Genomic DNA, 18,588 nt, shown 5'->3' on the forward strand with positions numbered 1-18,588 from the left:
GGCTGATATGTTTTGGAACAAAATCACAAATACAAATAAGTAGATATTTAAACAGTTTAACAGCAAAATGAGATTTGTGCAGCTTTTAGAAAAACTAGGTTAGGTTTTTTTTTTTTTTTGAAAAAGTAAGAAATATTTCAAACCTGTACACCGTTAATGCTGGGGCGACTGTAACAGAGTATAAATGTCCCTTTTCTTTGCTTTAACATTCTTCAAAAATGTATTAAATGCATTTAGTTCACTTAATACAACAACTGCTTCGCACACCTCAAAGTTTTGTTTTATTGATCAGATGACAGAAAGAAGCGATGCATGATACTGTATGTCGGCTTTTTATCTAAAATGCTGAATGTCCACATCGTGAAGGTTAAGCCTCATAAAAGCAGGTTTTATAGCAGTTTTAACATTAAACGGTTTGTTATAGACGACCTTGTGGAAAACAATTCGACAAAAACAAGTGAAAGTCCAAAAACATTTGTTTATCTCATTTTGCTGTCAAACTATTTAATCTGACTTAATAATTTTGAACAAATTTTTAAATTTGAATTTGACAGTTTGGGCAAATAATTAATAACAGCCATATTTACTAATATAATCCATATATTCTTATGCAAGAGCTGGCACATCTGTGCACTTTGATTAAACCTCAAATTTACACCATATTGTTAGTTACAGTAAGGCAAAAATTATCAGAGAAAATTTTGATTTAGTGTCTTTTTCCATATTTTAGAAAGGGCCCATACTTGATATGGTGGCAAGTCAGTCAGAAAGGTATACAGAGTAAAACACACCTTATTGTGATGTTAGGAGGAAAAATAATCAACTATTTGATGGTTTAATAAAAGCTAAGTCATGGTTACCTGGCTGGAGTTGATTATTTTCCAATAACAGCATGGTCTGTTAGTGTCTGTGGTGTTTATTTCTTTAATATCACAGCCATTTGTCAACAATTTCAACTTATTAAAGTTTTATCACAAAATTTAATCTTGTGGAACGTCGACAAAATTAGACAGTTTCTGTTCTCAGCAGTGACACGTGCTGAGAATGTGAGCTAAAGATGCTAAATAGGCTTAGACCGCGTGGAGTATTACCTTACACGTCCCAAGGAAAGAGTGGTTGCTATAGAAACAGGAATGTATAGAACAAACGCATGCTGCGATAGAAAATTAATCGGCACCGTCTGACTAATCGAAGTGCAGAATTCCACATATGGGATTCAGCTTTGGCACATCTGAGTAATGTGATGAACGTGATATTATAACGTTTACCTTCTTCCCCATACCCCCCCCCCCCAGCCCCCCCCGTTCATACTCAACATCGTTCCGCACTCTGAGTCCAGCAATCGATAAGAGGAAATCGACTCCGGTAATAATTATTACGAGGAAATGATCTGAGAGGGTACAAGCTGAGAAGTAAGAGTACTCGGCTCCCTCTCTTTTCCTGCCTCTGATCCTGTTGCTAGGCTAAAAAGAGGCCGTTTGGGATTCACACTCTAAAAATACGATGTCCCTGACACACTTTCCCAATGATCTATCGTTTCAGTTTGACTCACAGACAGGTGTGTGACAGAACGCAGCACTGTGCGGGTCACCGTTACCTCATATCACCTACGGATAAGGCAAAAGGCTAGTTTAATGCAGCCGCTAACACAGTGCTAACACGCACGCGCAAACACAAAAATGAACGATAGCTAAAAGGTCTAATCAGATTATTTTCAAACTAGCAGCACACTTTGGTTTATTGTTGATTCACAAAAAACTTTAAAAAGTTTAGAGCATTATATTGGATCCTAGTTGTTAGTGGGTATCCCTAGCATAGCATTAACATGCTTATTAACTAACTAGCTCTTATAGCTTTTCAGATTAGCAAGATTAACCTGGACAATGAGTCCTTGTTCTATATAAAAAAAATACGACTTAGATTAAAGGTGCCTGCTAGCTTAGAATTGTTATTAGCCACGGTCAGAAATAGTTAAAGGAACATTAAATGCATGTTTAAATGCATTGGACCTTGTGGTTAGCGGTTATTACTAGCATAGCAATATTTTCCAAAACTGACTAGCTCTTCGTAGCTTTTCTGATTAGCAAGATTAACCTTGACAATGAGCCGTTGAATATTTTTTTTAAATAATACAAATAAAAAAAAAATTAAATTAAGGGGACAGAAAATAGAAGGCAGAACACAATCAGACGTGTCATTAGTAACTGTCAGTAATATACTGTACGAGTTGATCTTTGTGTCTCCGACAGGTCTCAGTAACATCATCGGCATGATCGTGTACATATCAGCGAACGCAGGCGACCCCACCAAGAGCGACTCGAAGAAGAACAGCTACTCATACGGCTGGAGCTTCTACTTCGGTGCGCTGTCCTTCATCATGGCTGAGATGGTTGGAGTCCTGGCTGTGCACATGTTCATCGACCGGCATCGAGAGTTAAGATCGGGCGTGAGGGCCGCCGATTACCTGCACGGATCAGCCATCACACGAATCCCAAGCTATCGCTATCGCTACCGGCGCCGCTCACGCTCGAATTCTCAGTCGCGCTCCTCGTCGCGCTCGACTGAGCGCTCGCAGTCACGCGAAGGCTCCCCTGTCGGTCTGAAAGGCTTCGGCACCCTGCCCTCCACCGAGATCTCCATGTACGCGCTAAAGGGTGGCCACGGCACCCCGACGGCCACCTACAACTCGGACAGGGACTTCCTCCAGGTCCACAACTGCATCCAGAAGGACGCGAAGGACGGAAACTCAGCCAACCGACGCACGACGCCGGTATGAGGAACCCCGTCCGTGATGGAATGAACAACACTAGGGGGCAGAAAGATCAGAGCCCTTAAGTTTTCCATGTATCGTGAGTTCTTATGATTAGCAAGAGCTGGGTTCAGTTCCTGTTCTTTTTCTCAGTCTTTCATGTTTGCATGATTTTTTTTTCCAGACATTTTATTTATCTTAGATAAAACCAGCTCGGATGTGTGATTATAGGTGCGTTATTCCGCACGCTGGCCCTGAATTTTATTACCATTCTTAACACGCCCTTGTCGACGTTCCGTTAGGAACGACTTGCAGTTGAGTTTTTATGAGGAAAACGCTCGACCTTGGCGTCATGGCAATTCATTTTTTTGTCCGAAGGGTGATAACGTCTTGTGAATTCACTGGCAACAGAGTAGAACGCTTTTGTTAGCTGTCAGTGCAAGGTGAAGTAATTAAATAACTTTACTTAATAATAAGACGGCTCCAGAATTTAAAGGAAGGGAAAAAAGACACGTGAAAAGAAGTCGATATGGGCGTGTTACAGTGCAGTATTAAAACGAGGCCCAGAGTAAAAACTAATGCTTGTACTTTCTTTTCCAGTTGTACGTATTAATTTGATCATTTGCAATTATGTTTTATAATAAAAACTGTGAAACACACGCAGTAGGGATTTCAGTAAGGAATAGCCCAGACTGCAAACAAAGCTCTACATTATATACAAATATAATGTATTAATTTTCTAACTTATTTAAAGACTTTTCTGAAGTGCAAAAAAAAAACCACTATTCAACTAAAGCGGACACGAACACACACACACACACACACACACACACATACACAAAGTGCAAAACTGGCGATTGATGAAGAAACAGAAAGGGGGGAAAAAACAACGCCAAGACTTTCCACCACAAAGCTGCTGGAACAAAGAGACACTTTCGACTTTCAATGCAAAATCTATTCTTTTAAAAAGAAACCTTCTCATCTTTTGCTCCGTCCCTGTCCGCTTTCTTTTTTTTTTTCACTCCTCCCGCCTTCAGCACAGGAGCGAGACGCTGATGGGCAAAGGTCAGAGGTCGACTCATGGACTCCAGGATCCACTGCCAAGATGGAGGATGAAAAAAAAAAAGGAGGAGAGGGCGAGAAAAAAAAGATGAGGATGCCGAACACTTAATCCTTGCGAGGAAAAAAAAAAAAGAAGAAAAAGCAAGCGACGAAATGAACAACGAAACGTCCCGAGACGTGAAGCTACGTAACTCATGAATAATACAGAAATTAAATGCATGCTGTAAATTTACAGAAAATCTGCTCTTGAGACGTTTTAAAGGATAACAATAATTATAACGGGGGATAAAGCAATGCTCAAAACATTAGTGTACTTTTTTCTTCTTTTTCATTTGACTCATTACAAAGCTTTTTTTGGGAAACAATCAACCTACAACGATCTTTGACTGCTTTTACGTTTTCTGTTTGGGTTTTTCCCAGTTGTTTATTCTTTCTATGTAAATGTACATATTTCATTTTTGGAAATCACACAGCCTTAGCCTTTTTTTTTTTTCTTTCTTTCTTTTAAATAATTTCAGTGTGTTGTTTTCAAAGAACTCTAAAAGGTGCCAAAAAACTGAATGATCCTCAACTTGGATGCATCAAGTTCTGATGAATAAAAGACAAACCCCAGGGGGAACAAATCCTCTCTTTCTGTCTGGTTTTTCTTTTTCCGCACACATCCTGACCTCTGATCGTTTTCGGATTCCAGCAGAGTCACGGCAGCCGTTTTTCCTGAACTAGAAACTCGTTAGTAAGTGCTGCTAGAATAATTTTTTTCATCACAGTCTGAATTAGACACACAATCCTTCGATCTTCAGCGAATCATCTACTCACATCTGTCCATCAATCTCTCATCTTTCCTCCATTTGCTTGACTTTTATCTCCTTTTTGTCATTCTATAGACACACATCATCTCCTGCCATTCCTCTCTCTCGCTCTCTCTCTCTCTCTCTCTCCTCCTTTTTCCCACTTACACTGACTCATTACAATAAAACAGTTTAAAAAAAAGAAGGGACACAAGTTGAACAGAGGAAATCCATCATCAGGTAATAGCCACTCGGTTTCCCTTGATCAAGATTACTGACTGATTAATGTCTTGCTTTTTCCTTTAAATTACTCACTGTCATTTAGGCCACAGTCCACGGATTTAAATTAGAGCCGCTACCGATTCAATTCCCTTTCCCCCAGCAGCCAGGTGATTTCTTTTTTTCTGACATCTTTCGTTTTCATTATGACAGACGCTGTACTTTTAATCTATTACTGGCGATCCATCAACCCTGCATTACTCACTCATTTTAGCCGTAAGATGCATGGAAATAGAAACCAGTGAATACGAGACGTTTCCTGACAGGACCATCCATAAAACATATAAATAACCTCTTTTTTATGAACATTTACCTTTATTAAAGTGATAAATATTTAAATTTATCAAACTATCATTTGAAGCAGAAAATTCTTGAAACTCATCCACCTTGTGAAGTTGAAATGATGTGAAATTAGATTTCACGATATTCTAATTGTAAAATTGTTGCTTTTTAAGACTTAATGCATATGACTAGGGTGGAAAATGAATAAACAAAGGAAAATGTATTAATTCGTTTATTAAATAACATTTTCACCTAAATTGACATTTGATTTTGAAATGTAATTTGTTTAATTGCTATTCGTGTTTTATTTCATAATTTGTTTATATTAAAATTTTTGAGGAAGCTCATAATTTATGTCATGATTTACTTTTTATTTGATTAATATTGGCCATGTGAGTTGTAAATCATAAAATAAATCATACAATAAAATATAAAAATAAATATTCATAAATATATAAATAATTTAAACAGGAATTTATGATATAATACTGTAGTAATTAACACAAATATATATATTTTAATTGTTCTTTAAATGTTTTATTTTATGCTTTTGTTCTCAAATTCAAATATCAGTTACATACACAACCATACACATTATAATATACAGTGAAAATCTTATATGACTGTTTGTGACCTAAAAATGGAAAGATGGGACAGAATAGGGAGATTTTACTGCAGTAAAAGAAAAATTGCACAAAGAAAAATGTAGAATATAAAAGATTTGGAATTAATGTACATATATACAAATTTGCAGATTTACAATTTTATTAAAAAAGTTATCTATCATCTCAGGATTGGTGGCCATGAAATATGTAAATCATGGAATAAATAAATATATATTGACATTATTATTATGCTGAAAATTCTCATATTTATTATTTAAAAAATGTAATAAAAAAAAATTTCAAGTCATTTATATAAAGTGATATATTTGTAAAAAATATTAATTGAACTGTTTACAATGTAAATAAACCATTGAACTCATGTGCATAAAAAAATTATGCTGACTTATCATCAGTGATATGATTTGAAGCTGATTGGTTACTAAATAGAGTCTCTTTAAATGTAAAATTACACAAACTCAAGATCAAAACGCATTAAAGAATAAAATTCCTATTTATTAAACGGGGTCCATTGTACATAAAACTAATCACAAACAAAATGCTAACATGCTCGTGCGATGCTCTCCCAAGCAAAATGTCCAAAAAAATTAAACTAGAAAAAAAAAAAACTCTGGAAAAATGAACATGCTAGCTAGCTAGCTAGCGCCTCAGCAGCTGCAGTCAGTCCAGAAGCTAATCTCACTCTAAAATATCTAGCGTTATACAAAGGTGCTAGCATTGCAGTTAACAAATAATCTCTGTGTTAAATAAGGTATTAAATAACCAACTGTTATGCTGAGAGGCTAGCGCTAAAGGAGAACGTGGCTCAGTGCTAAGTCGCATGCTAACTTAAAGATGATACTCGGGGGTCACTGTGGTCACAACACTGGCACTCACGTTCAGTTTTGCTGTAGTGATCTAACCCAAATATCACTACAGCTGTGTGTGTGTGTGTGTGTGTGTGAGAGAGAGAGAAAGAGAGAGAGTTGTGAACAGCATGTCCCCTTCTGCCTGGAAAACTAAAGCTTCACTCCCACAACAGCAGAGTAGAAGTAGTGGAGTGTGTGTATGATTACAGATTACATAAGAGCACATCACACAAAACTTCGCCTTTTTCTTCCCTCACACTCTGACACACACACACACACACACACACAATCACAACATCTAGGTCACCTACAATCACCTCAGAGGAACGTTGCTATAATGCTAAGTGAGGGTAACGTATGGCTAAGACTTAGCATGGTAAGGTTAAATGTTAGATCCTTTAATGTATTATCATACATGTCCTTTAATGTAAGGTTCACCTTTAAACCTTTTCATCTTTAAATTGTAAAGCCACGCCCCTTATGTGACACTGACCCTAGTGCAGTATAACACCGCATCAACATAATCAATAGATGAATGGCGTGATGTACTCAAGAGCTTATTTTTCTTTAACTTTTTTACACCAGAATATCTTGAAGTGTTTTATTCCTCAGCAGTTTGCCAGCACTAGCGATTTTTAGGTATTAAAGGTCCCCCCAGAAAATACCCCCCATGAAATACCCCTCAGAAATGCTGTTTCAGTGTCTATGTAAATAAGCAACTGCTAAGCCATATACCATATACCCTCCCCAGGGAACTGAAGAGCACATCAACAAGCTGAAGGAGGGGCATCTTCTTCTATGAGGTCACACTAGGGGGGAAAATCAAATCAGCCTGTTTAGACAGCAGCCAATACAAAAATGGAAGTCAGGAAATGTTTGCATGTAGTATGGAATACCCAAGGTACCGAACATCATGGCTTAGACTTGTGGACCTTGAAAAACATTTATAGTAACAGTATATTAGTTATATTAGAATACAGCTAGGCAAAATCATCTAAAGCAAAGCCTACTTTATAATAAAATCATATCAAGTATGAAAATGTAAATTAGAGAGTATCAGTTGTTTACGCTGGGGATCTTACGTTGGCGCCACCCAGCATCATGTGGCATTGCATATCACCAGTCTGGGAAAAGATCAAAATTCAAAACTCATCATACGGTTTCTAAAGTCAAAATATCGTAAGTTTGATCATCAGGGACTTTCTGTAGTTTTTATCCAATTAAAGTGACGCTTAATGTTGTAGAATGGCAAAAACGAGTTACGTCTCATTTCTTGTCTCCTGAAGTTAGTAGCACAAAAGAAAAAAGAGTGTTTGCAAATTTACATCTGACTGTTACAAAGTGCTGACACTGGAGACCCGGGGTTGGAGGTAATCGAGTATGTCAACTTTGTTTGAGTACATATTTTATGTACCTATACTTTACTTGAGTAGTGTTTTTAGGGGACACTTTTTACTTTTACTCCACTCAAACGTATATCTGTACTTTTACTTAACTATGCTTTTGCATAGCATTGCATTACTTAACCACTGTAGTATTAGACCATGGAATGTCACCATCTGCTGATTATTATTATTATTATTATTATTATGCGTAAATGTGTTACTTAGCTTTTCTTTGAGACACACCTGATAATGCAACAGGTGTTTGAAATCAGTGAGGAAAATTGTATATTCACAATTGGGGGAAAGAGAGAAAGAGAGAGAGAGAGAGAAAGAGAATTTGTTCTTATGTAAATGGCTACTGTGAGCGATTTGACACTTGACACTTAAGCCACTTAAGGGTACTTTCACTTTGCACTGGGAATCTCTACCTTTACACAAGTACAGGATCTGTGTACACCTCTCCGGGAGACTCCTTACATTATTGTTTGAAAACAATAACTCAACCAAGTATTCAGCAACAAAATATAAACAATTACACTTTTCTTTCTCGTTTACTTGAAGCATCTTTTGTCCAACCTCCTGTCAGGGAAACATCACCCTAGAAAAGATTACATGAGCAACTCATAACTTCCATGTAGAACTAAACAAACATCAAGCAAACATCACACAATGGTCTCGGGTCTACCGAGCTGTAATAAATGATACGAGTCACTGATAATGAGTTCCCAGGATCCTCGGCTGGTCTGTGCATGGTTATTCGTGCCATCTAACGATGAGAAGGAGAAGCGCTCGATCCTGACTGCCGACGATGCCAACTTTAAGGAAAGCGTGTCCATGGGAACAAGCTCGAAACCCATTACGACATCATGCACCAGTTCCTCCAGGACTCATTTAGCCGTATCTGTAAAACAAAACATCCTGCTTGACATCAGAGTTGAAATAAACAGGAACATCCACAAGGAAGTGAAGAAGCGTTTAATTTCATACCGCGACAGTTTTATAGTCTAAGTTTAGAGTGATTTTTTTCATTTTTAATGAAGAACCAACTATTGGAACTGACACCAAGACACTGAGCCCAAAGGAACGCAAAGCAGTGTGTCATATCCTCAACAAACCCTCATTAATATTCTTGACATACTACCAGTACACACATGTGAGACTGCTGCCAAGCGTGTGTGATATTAGCGGAGAGGGAGGTCGATCCAGTTTCAGGCTCCTTCATTACGCCACTCCAATAGAAACGCTAAAGGAAGCGTTTCTGCGCAGAGGACAAAGAGGCTTAATTAGCTGAGTTCTTCCCTCAGGGTTGGGTCATAAACATAAAACGAGAACCAACAAGATAGCTCTCTTCCTTTAATCAGTTAAAAAAAGGAAAGGAAAAATCTCACTTGGGTTTTTTTTTCTTTTCTTTTTGATCAACTTAATGCTGGGTTCGGAAATGTATGGCGTAAAACACTCCGTGAAAAATAATCAGTGACCGGTTTGTCCGATTAATCTCTGAGTGATTCCTTCCTTACATGGTTCTAGCTATTTAATGAAATGGTGTTCAAGTCAAAGCAAGACTTTTGACTGCACAGAATAACAACACAGTTATAAAAATAAAAACTCCCTTTATTCCTCTTTATAATCCCCTGCTACACTAATGCACTTATCCCAGAGTTCCACTAGTGCTTGGACACCATCAAGGAACCGTGACTGGACTGGCTGCCTTAGTAAAACGCTGGCCTCCCAGGAACTCCAAACATGTGGAAATATCTTGGAGCGAGGTCAGGACTGTAGTGATCCATCGATTTTCAAGGATCAGACGTTTCACTTTTAAATGTTCGCAGGAACGACTACAGTGGGCTCCTCGGTCGAGTTCGTCATTCCTGGACGTACGGCCTTCTTTAAAAGTTTCAATGATTTACTGCGGCTAGGAGTCTCATCGCCGTACTGTGTACTTGAAGTTAATCGCTTCTACACCTCCATCCACCAGAAATTTTATCACAGAGCCCATCTTGACTTGATGATAAATCTACACTTCTTGTGGTTGTTCACGTCTCTTTCATGGACGAGTGTAACGATTTCTGCAGTTGTCTTTAAAATTCATAGGGTCTAGAAAGTCTCTGCTCTAATGTTGCGTGTTAAATGTCTGATCCATAACGCTGATAAAATGCAAGATATTTTCAGGATGTAAATGATAATATGATTTTTTTGTTTGCTTGTTTTTTAGCTGAAGAGATTACATTAAACATATTTTCGTCCATGTTCTGAGGCTTTTTGTTCACTGATATGAGTCCAAACGTCACGTCCATAACGCTGGAACTGACCTGTATATATGGACTGTATATTTGTACTAAGTATGTAAAGTCTGAAAGAGCAAAAGGTCCAAGCACTGACTGGTTTAGTTTGTTAACACTATCAGACACCCTGTAGTTCTGAGGTATAATGTTTCTTTGGGCAAAACTGTTCCTTTAATTAAAGAAAGACGCCTCAATTACGCCTTAACTTCATCCACATTGCTAATACGGACATTAACTCCAGTGTTTCAGTAAAATATAACTCAGGAAAGGACTCGGGTTCGGTACTCATGCTGAAAGCAGCATGTTCTCAGAGAGAAGCGCTGATCCAGACAGCGTGTCAAGACTTTCCCAAAGGCAGACGACTTCAAAGACTGCAGCCAGGCCTCTTTACAACCTTCTCTCTCTCATCCCGCCGAGTTAGCCTGTGAGACTACAATGCTAATTAGCACGTCTCCAGTGTTCCGTATCGATCGGCCGAGCACACCCGAGGACCTCGCTCGAGCTGAGTCAGGGAGTCCGCGGCGCCGGACGTGCATCACAATGCTCACAAGCCTCGAGGGCGGAGCGCTCCTGAGAGCATGATCACAAACACGCTAATGTAGTGTAGGATGAGCATGTGTTAGAACTCCGAGCAGGTTCTGCAGCACAAATCTATAATCCGGTCATGGGAAAGGGTTCAGTGCTAGCTCATATTGCTCATATGTAGCCGCTACAGTCCTAGACAGCACGGCCTAAAGTTTCAAGGTGGAATTTTCACATTAGTTATTAATGTTACAGTTTCAAAAATGTTCCACACTCCTGTTATAATAAATTTTCAGTTGGTCTTATCAGCGCTTTCCATTCAAGGCTCCCGTCTCCCCAGTCACTGAAAAATGGTTTTCTGATAGGTCTGAGGGTGTACCTGGTGCTAAAACAACTCACAGAAGAGCAGGAACAGAAGAGTTTGGGTGTCTGCCATCAAAACTTGAAACGATCCTTCATGGAAGTTGAAAGTTTCTTAAAGAGAGTCATTACTGGTGCCGAGACACGGATTCATTCTCGAGGGCCAGAAGTATTGGAACATTATCAGAAAAAGGGTTTAACAATCAACAGCGCTCGTTACAGTGAGACACTTATTGAAGAGCTGAAGCCGAAACTTCGGATTAAACACAGTCCGAGGGCGTCCTGATCTCATGTGATGATGCACGTCCACACACTTCTGCACATCCACACGGTCACTGACACTGACAGGTTGTAAAGCTCATGTTGTGCTCGGGGATGACGGCAGGTAATGGTATCGGTACTCAGTATCGGGAAGTACCCAAATGGAAAAACCCAAACATGTTTGGACAAAAAGTGGAATCAGTGCATCCGTAGTTGTAAAAGACCACACTTCTGGACAGTTTTGGGTTAGCAGAGCATTCTTAGAACCTTGCGTATTTTGGTTCCTTGAAATCGATTTTTATCCTAGAGCAGCATAACACAGAGTGTTTGATTCCTTACATATCGGACATAAAATGATACTGCTGTGTGATTGTTAACGTTATTATAGTACACTATTCCGTAAGTCTGGATATTGAAGTTCTCCTCACCTTCAGGTATTACGTCTGGATTTCATCCCCTGACTTGCAGCACTGCCGCACAGTACGACCGAACACACCAGGTTGTGTGATGAGGAACAGGCTCGGACTCGGGGTAATGCTCCACAGGGGAAGAGTTTGACATCGCTGATGATTCTCAGTCAGTTCTTGGCGTGACTCGGCAGTTCTGATGTGCTTGAGGCGAGCCACGGGCTGCCGTGCAAAAAAAAAAAAAAGCCTGTAATGGCCTTGGCATTGCCCAAAGCTAAACACCTAACCTAAGAAGAAGGCAAGAAGGAAGTCAGCATACAGACCTCTGCTTTAACCGGCTACAGGTTTAACACAGGAGGCAAAGACACATCTGAGGGGTATAGGGTTGAAGTTGGGAACCTGGGGACATCTGAGAGGAACCATGGAACTCGGGCTTGAACAGAACATGCAATGGTGGTTTCATGCTTCTGTCAGGCAGCGAACTTTTATTCCTGTGAAGCTGGTCTTCATGCGTATTCACCGAGGGCTGGAGTGGCTGCAGAGTTTTATTCCAGATCAACAGGAGAAACAGTTAATAGCTGACTAGGTCCAAGTCCAAGGTGGACTGATTAGACAAGTGGAATCAGGTATAAGTCCTGCTTGGTTGGGAGATGATTATCATCCCAAAACCAGCATCCCAGCTAACAGGGAATGTTCAAGGAATGCTAAAAAGTCACAACACACAGCCTTAGAGCTTTCCAAGATCTTCAGGGGACAAACTACTCACGCTGGAGTTTGCAGGAACGCCCTGTACTTGGGAGGTGGGTTTCTTCCTGGTATTCCGGTTTCTTCAGTACAGTCTAGGCTGACTGGTGTTTCCAAACTACTGTAGGTGTGTCTGCTTGTCCCCCATCTTGTGCTCCAATGTGGCTTCACTGAACCACATTTCCAGTTTGAGATGGCTTAATTACAATTCCAAAAACTGTTCGGAAAGTTTGTTCATCATCAGAACACAAAGTGCACAGACGCCACCTGGTGAAGGCTTCAAGAATTGCAGAAGGGTTATATTTGAGTCTAACTAGCACAGCACTACATATTTAAAGAGGACCTATAATGCAAAATTCACTTTTTAGTCATTTTAGACATCCACATGAGTGTTTAGTGTGTGTGTGTGTGTGTACAAACAAAAAAACAACTTGAGAAAAATATATGTTTTCCTTCTTTTTCTATGTTTGTATTGACGGGTTTAAACAAGTCAATTAGATTTTGTCCCCCAATGTGACCTCATATGTTTCTCAGCTTTGCTGATCTCTGGAGGGGCGTGGCTCAGTGCTAGCTCATTTACATAGACACTGAAACAGCACACACGGAGGATTAAAAAAATTGGGAGTTTAAAGATGTTCTGAATATGAGCAAGGTAAGTTCTTAAGCTGAAATTCCGTATTGTATAACGCATTGTCCCATAGGAAATAATGTAAAGGCAGATAATCCGTTCCAGCCACCCAAAAATATTACTAATATCACCAATTTCCAACACTATCATTATATTTTTGCATATAAAATAAATAACCAAAACATTTAGAAAAGACATGTAAATGAAGTAAAATATGAAATAAAGACATTAAACCTCACTTAACCTTAATTTATGATTCCTCTCGCCACCAGCTGGTTTAAAAACAAACTGAAAGCGGCTCCCTTTTCTTCTTGCCACCGTCCTTCATAACATTCTTGGGACCGTGGTGCTAGATCTTCACTAAATCTTATACAAAATGCAAAAAAGCCTAAAAAAAAATATGCAAACTTGCTTTATTGGGCTTTTCACTGATGCAAACAGGTTTTATTGGCTCGCTCGTATTATGAGGCAAATTTTTTGCGGAACTTTGATTCTTAAAGTGAAAACGTTTGGATATCAAGGTATCGCTGTATATACAGTAAAAAAAAAAAAAAACCCTTCAGCTGATATTTGATATTTCAGCTGGGGTATTAACACACTGGGGATTGAAATAGTAACATATGGGACCTTTAAACCAAAGCTTTAAGCTTTATTTAAAATGCCTGACATGTACAGATAAAGCTGTTATGAATGTGCTCCTCTGATCTGCCCATACAGTGTGTAGAGGGTGAGACGTATTGTCCAGGATTATGTCGTGGCCAAAAGGAGGATGCTGCCTAAACTCTGCTCAGTCCTGGGCAATACCCTCAGCCGCTATACAGACTCTTTCAGCCACAATTTTGTTTTTCCTCCAACGTATTGAACAAGGCAAAGTACTCAAGTAAGGCTAATTGCATGAACTGTTGCAAAGGTTCATCACTTTGTGAATTTTTGAGGTAGAAAAAAAAATGAAGTGAGGTCAATATTTATGCACCGAATTTTCAAATGCTTAAATATACCACAATTAAAGGGCCAAATATTTCAAGCATTGAATCAGACCAAAATGTAGCGAGGAAAAAAAATAAATTCAGTTGATACGATTTAGAATTCCACTTTGTTTTCAGAATTTAAAGCCATTACACCTTCCATAAAAGAATGTTAATCCCACAACTTTGCACCCAAGTCTCCAACAGAAGTGGAATTCCTAACACATTATACTGAAATTTCCATCACTCTGTATGACTGCAAACCCCTGCTAGATCTAAATAACAGGGACAAATTTTAAAGTTTACATAATTAAAACTTCCCCATAATTTCTGTAAAGCTGTTTTGTAATAATCACCATTATTAAAAGTTATACACAAATATTAAACCGCATACTAAGCACACAGAACTGGTAATCTATTAACAAGCTCCTGAATTCCACACTTCATACATGTTCCCATTTTGGTTCTCCATGTTATTTTGTCATGGTCAATAAGTCCCAAGTTTACTGTTTTGCTTTAAGAGCGCACAAAGCCTTTTTTTTTTTTTTTTTTCCCTCTCTCGATGTTTATGAAACACACACAAAAGGATTTTGTCCATTTTTTTTAATTAAACATCTCTGCAGTGCTACATGACATCTCATGAACCCACAGACAGAGCAGGGCAGCATGGCGCTCAGGCTGTCTCCTCCTTGGCGATGCGGTCCTTCTTGAGTGGACCCTGTAGGGAGAAAGAGAACCAGTTAAAAATAAAATAAGAGGAGGAACCATCGACTTGTATCTAGATTTTGCACAGCTGTCGTCAGTTAGTGAACAGGGAGTTATGCACAGACAGCCGTACTCCCCTGCCTTACCGAGCTTTTCTATAGCACTGGAATGGAACCCGAATTTCAGACTGCAGCACTGAAACAGGTTACGAACAGTGCACGGCTTGAGGACGGAACCAAAAGACTGGAGATTACTCACCATGAAGGCCTTCTTCTCGTCCACAGTCTGGAAACGTCCGTGACCGAATTTGGAGGTGGTGTCGATGAACTTGAGGTCGATTCTCTCCTGGGCGCGACGGCTCGTCTGGATCAGGAGGGACTTGCGCAGGGTCAGGACCCTCTTCTTGGTTCCAACAACACAGCCCTTTAGCATCAGGAAGTCGTTGGTCACCTCACCGTAGTGGACGAATCCACCCTGGATAGAGAGATTAAAGTTTAGTTCCCCATCTATACTCCTACTTTATCACTACTGCTTTATTAATGACACATCAGCTCCCCCTAGTGGTTAACTCTAAGCTGAGTGTTACACTAATCCACATTTTAACACAGTTGAAGCCTCACCAGTGGGTTGATGCTCTTGTTGGACAGATCGTAATCAGTGGAGGCGTTGCTCTTGATGACTTTGCCATCCTTGGTGTGGTAGCCCTGTCCGATCTTGTAGATCTAAAAACAGGAAAAAAATTAATAACTATTCTTGTATAGTTACATAACTAATCACCACAGTGCAGTAAAGGGTGTTTACCTTCTTGTTGATCTCTGTGCGATGATGGTAGCCTTTCTGACCGGCACGGGCCACGCTGAAGGCGACACGGGCAGGATGCCAGGCTCCGATACACGCCACCTTTCGCAGACCACGATGGGTCTTACGGGGCAGCTTCTTTGTGTGCCAACGGCTCGTCACACCTACAAACAAAACCAGAGACGTTTGTATCTGGAAGATGTATCCTTTTTAAATTTAGAGTTGATCTTAATATTATGGCGTGCTGTCAGAAGGAAGGCAGCATGGAAAATTTCCTCATGCTTTTCGGGCGCCATGCCTGACGCTTGATCCACGTTCTCATCACCACACACAGTCAAAGAGTCATGTCAGATCTAAGACAGTTAAAGGAGCGTGCACACACCCTTGTATCCGTGACCCTTGGTGACTCCGATGACGTCGATCATCTCGTCCTGAGAGAACACATTGTTGATGGGAACGGCCTGCTCCAGCTTTTCCCTGGCCCAGTCCACCTTCTCGCCGATGGATCCACCATTCAGCTGAACCTCCATCAGGTGGGACTTCTTCTGCCTCAGGGGCAGCAGGTGCATCTAAACGTAAAAGTTGGTGAGTTAGCAGGCAAGAAGATGCTTGGTCACCCTGTGATCCTTAGTAACAAGCAAGTTCTCTCACAATTAGACAGCACCCTCACCTGTGTGTGGGCGATGATGCGAATGACCTTGCAGTACTTCTTCATGGAGGCAAAGTCCTTCTCCAGCTGTTTCTTACCCTCGTCATCCTGCCACTTCTTGCTGTACTTGGTGAAAGCCTTCTTCTTGGACTTGTACCTGAACACGCACCACGAGAACAAGCAAAAGGACAAGGTTGGCACGCAGTCCCTTCATAACCCGACAGGGTCAGAGGAAGAAGGCTGGGCAAAGCCGTTAGCCCGTCTGTAGCGGGGCGACTCGCGGCTCAGGTGGTGCTTTCGGCTCATGGCTCGGTTTCTAAGGAGCTCTTTCCACCGGCCAGAGGAGCCTGGAGCTCATCAGGGCACGAGGCACCTGAGAGGAGCTGTGACACACCGACACGTTAGCGTGAGGCTTGAAAGCTCCAAAAAATAAAATAAAATAAATAAATACCATGCATTTCTACAATTTTTGAAAAATAAAAACTCACCAGTTTTTGTAAAAGCGGCGTCTGCACTCGTCACTGATGTGCTCAGCAAAGACTGTCTTGAAGGAGCGCAGCCCACGAGGGGTCTCGACATATCCCACGATTCCGACAACAATCATGGGAGGAGTTTCGACAACCGTGACTGCCTCAACAACCTCCTTCTTGTTCACCTCTGCAAAAAAAAAAATAATAAGCAGGATTTTTAGAACCAGATGCCGTTTTCGAAAAAGCAAGAGTAAAATTTGTAAATGACCGGGACTCAGTACTCGACATTCAGCAAGGGTTCGAGACCCAAATATGTCCGCCCGTCGAGAGTCTCATCACTGCTGCCACTTATACGTCTGAACAAGTTTACTGAACAAACATGCGACTCAAAATGCACACTCACTTGAGCCGGGTCTGTCGACCTCACGGACGATGTGCGTCATGCCGGCTTTGTAGCCCAGGAAGGCGGTCAGGTGAACGGGTTTGCTGGAGTCATCCTTGGGGAAGCTCTTCACCTTACCGCGGTGTCTGCGGCTCCTCTTGCGAGGTAAGAAACCCAGAGACCCGTGACGGGGAGCCGAAAACTTACGGTGAGACTGGGGGGGACAAAAAGGGAGACCATTTATAAACTTGAATACCATCATATCAATAATTTGAGTGACATTCATTTTTCCTTACTAAAACATACCAAGTCTATAAAACTGACCACGTGGGGTGTCTACATCCACAAAAAAAAATTTTTTTTAATAAAAACAAAACATTTACTCAATTAAGTTATACAAGTTACTATTTAGTTGAAAAATCCCACGAGAATTATTGCAAATAATTCAATTTCAAACTACAGTACCGTATTAAAAATCTAGCTTGTTTTCAACATGGCCCTCAATAAGGACACGTTCCAAATGATTCTTTTTTTAAAACGTAGTGCACTAAGAAACGCATTAAGCATTAATATAAATCAAGTGCACGAACTCTAACAGCTATTTGGAACGCCCCGCGCAACACAAACGCATTTACTAGCCTACTTTAATTTATTCCACATTTATACCCAGAAATTAGTTTAAACACGAGAAGGAATAATACTTAAAACATTTTTTTTTTTTTATGTATGAGTTTTATTTTATTTGACCAACACCACGCTGTGGAGGGCCGCCATTTTACCCCGCAGCATACTGTTAAAATATACCCCACAAACTATACAGCATACTACCTAACAGTAAATTTAAGTCTATAACATGCGTTTCTCGTGAAACTAAATATGACAATGTAAGGATGGTGAGGATTTACTTAGGATTAAAATAAGATTGCGATAAAGCAGGATAGAACTCACCATCTTGTCTCTGGTCCGAATGAAAGAGAACGGGCAAAGCGCCGGCCTGCCCTTTTATACTGAGACGTAACCGCGCACGCGCTTTCTGCAAAAGATGGATTCGTCACTTCCGGAAGCCCTGGTGCATCCTTCAATATGTGTATTTTTTTTATATAAAAAAGATATATATTGTTTAATTATAATTTATGCGAATGAATTTATACATATATATATATATATATATATTTTATTATATTTTCCAATAATTATAAAAAATAAAATAAAAAAACGTCAGAAATTATATACCGCGAACGCTGGACGAATCAAATGCCGCCATTTCATCCGGGTACTCTGGCTGTGCTGCAGCAATATGGCGTGCTAGTAAGTTGGATTTCTAGCTAGGTAACACGCTTTAAAAGCACGGGTTGTGTATAAAAATACAGCGCACACATGGGAAACTGTCAAAAAAACA

The 18,588-nt window shown here is 40.1% G+C and overlaps 2 protein-coding genes and 2 non-coding genes across 4 annotated transcripts in view; 1 reads left to right on the forward strand and 3 right to left on the reverse strand.

Annotated features, from left to right (window-relative positions):
- Positions 1-4,563, forward strand: part of LOC128544614 (voltage-dependent calcium channel gamma-2 subunit-like) — a 61,691-nt gene extending 57,128 nt beyond the window's left edge. Inside the window, exon 4 of the mRNA XM_053514841.1 lies at positions 2,250-4,563. Coding sequence (XP_053370816.1) covers positions 2,250-2,776 — 527 coding nt within the window. The 3' untranslated portion in view covers positions 2,777-4,563. The remainder of the gene's footprint in view (positions 1-2,249) is intronic.
- A 10,210-nt stretch (positions 4,564-14,773) lies between these two features.
- Positions 14,774-18,207, reverse strand: rpl3 (ribosomal protein L3). Its single transcript, XM_053514834.1, has 9 exons — positions 18,138-18,207; positions 17,211-17,403; positions 16,826-16,994; positions 16,359-16,494; positions 16,071-16,257; positions 15,692-15,852; positions 15,511-15,612; positions 15,149-15,364; positions 14,774-14,903 (listed from the first exon to the last, which is right to left on the reverse strand). The coding sequence occupies exons 1-9, from the start codon at positions 18,138-18,140 to the stop codon at positions 14,859-14,861; spliced, it is 1,212 nt and encodes a 403-aa protein (XP_053370809.1). The 5' UTR covers positions 18,141-18,207; the 3' UTR covers positions 14,774-14,858.
- Positions 14,977-15,110, reverse strand: LOC128545132 (small nucleolar RNA SNORA54). Its single transcript, XR_008365845.1, has one exon. It is a non-coding gene; the product is annotated as a small nucleolar RNA SNORA54 (small nucleolar RNA).
- On the reverse strand, positions 15,929-16,021 carry LOC128545136 (small nucleolar RNA U83B). Its single transcript, XR_008365848.1, has one exon. It is a non-coding gene; the product is annotated as a small nucleolar RNA U83B (small nucleolar RNA).
- Positions 18,208-18,588: the final 381 nt, after the last annotated feature.

Source organism: Clarias gariepinus, chromosome 16 (genome assembly GCF_024256425.1).
Source record: "Clarias gariepinus isolate MV-2021 ecotype Netherlands chromosome 16, CGAR_prim_01v2, whole genome shotgun sequence".
Classification (NCBI taxonomy): domain Eukaryota; kingdom Metazoa; phylum Chordata; class Actinopteri; order Siluriformes; family Clariidae; genus Clarias; species Clarias gariepinus.

Coding starts and splice junctions, on each gene's coding strand:
- rpl3 (XM_053514834.1), bottom strand. Junction 16,258..16,358: donor GCATCATCGCCCACACACAG/GTGAGGGTGCTG, acceptor TTTTACGTTTAG/ATGCACCTGCTGCCCCTGAG. Junction 15,365..15,510: donor ACAAGAGCATCAACCCACTG/GTGAGGCTTCAA, acceptor CTCTCTATCCAG/GGTGGATTCGTCCACTACGG.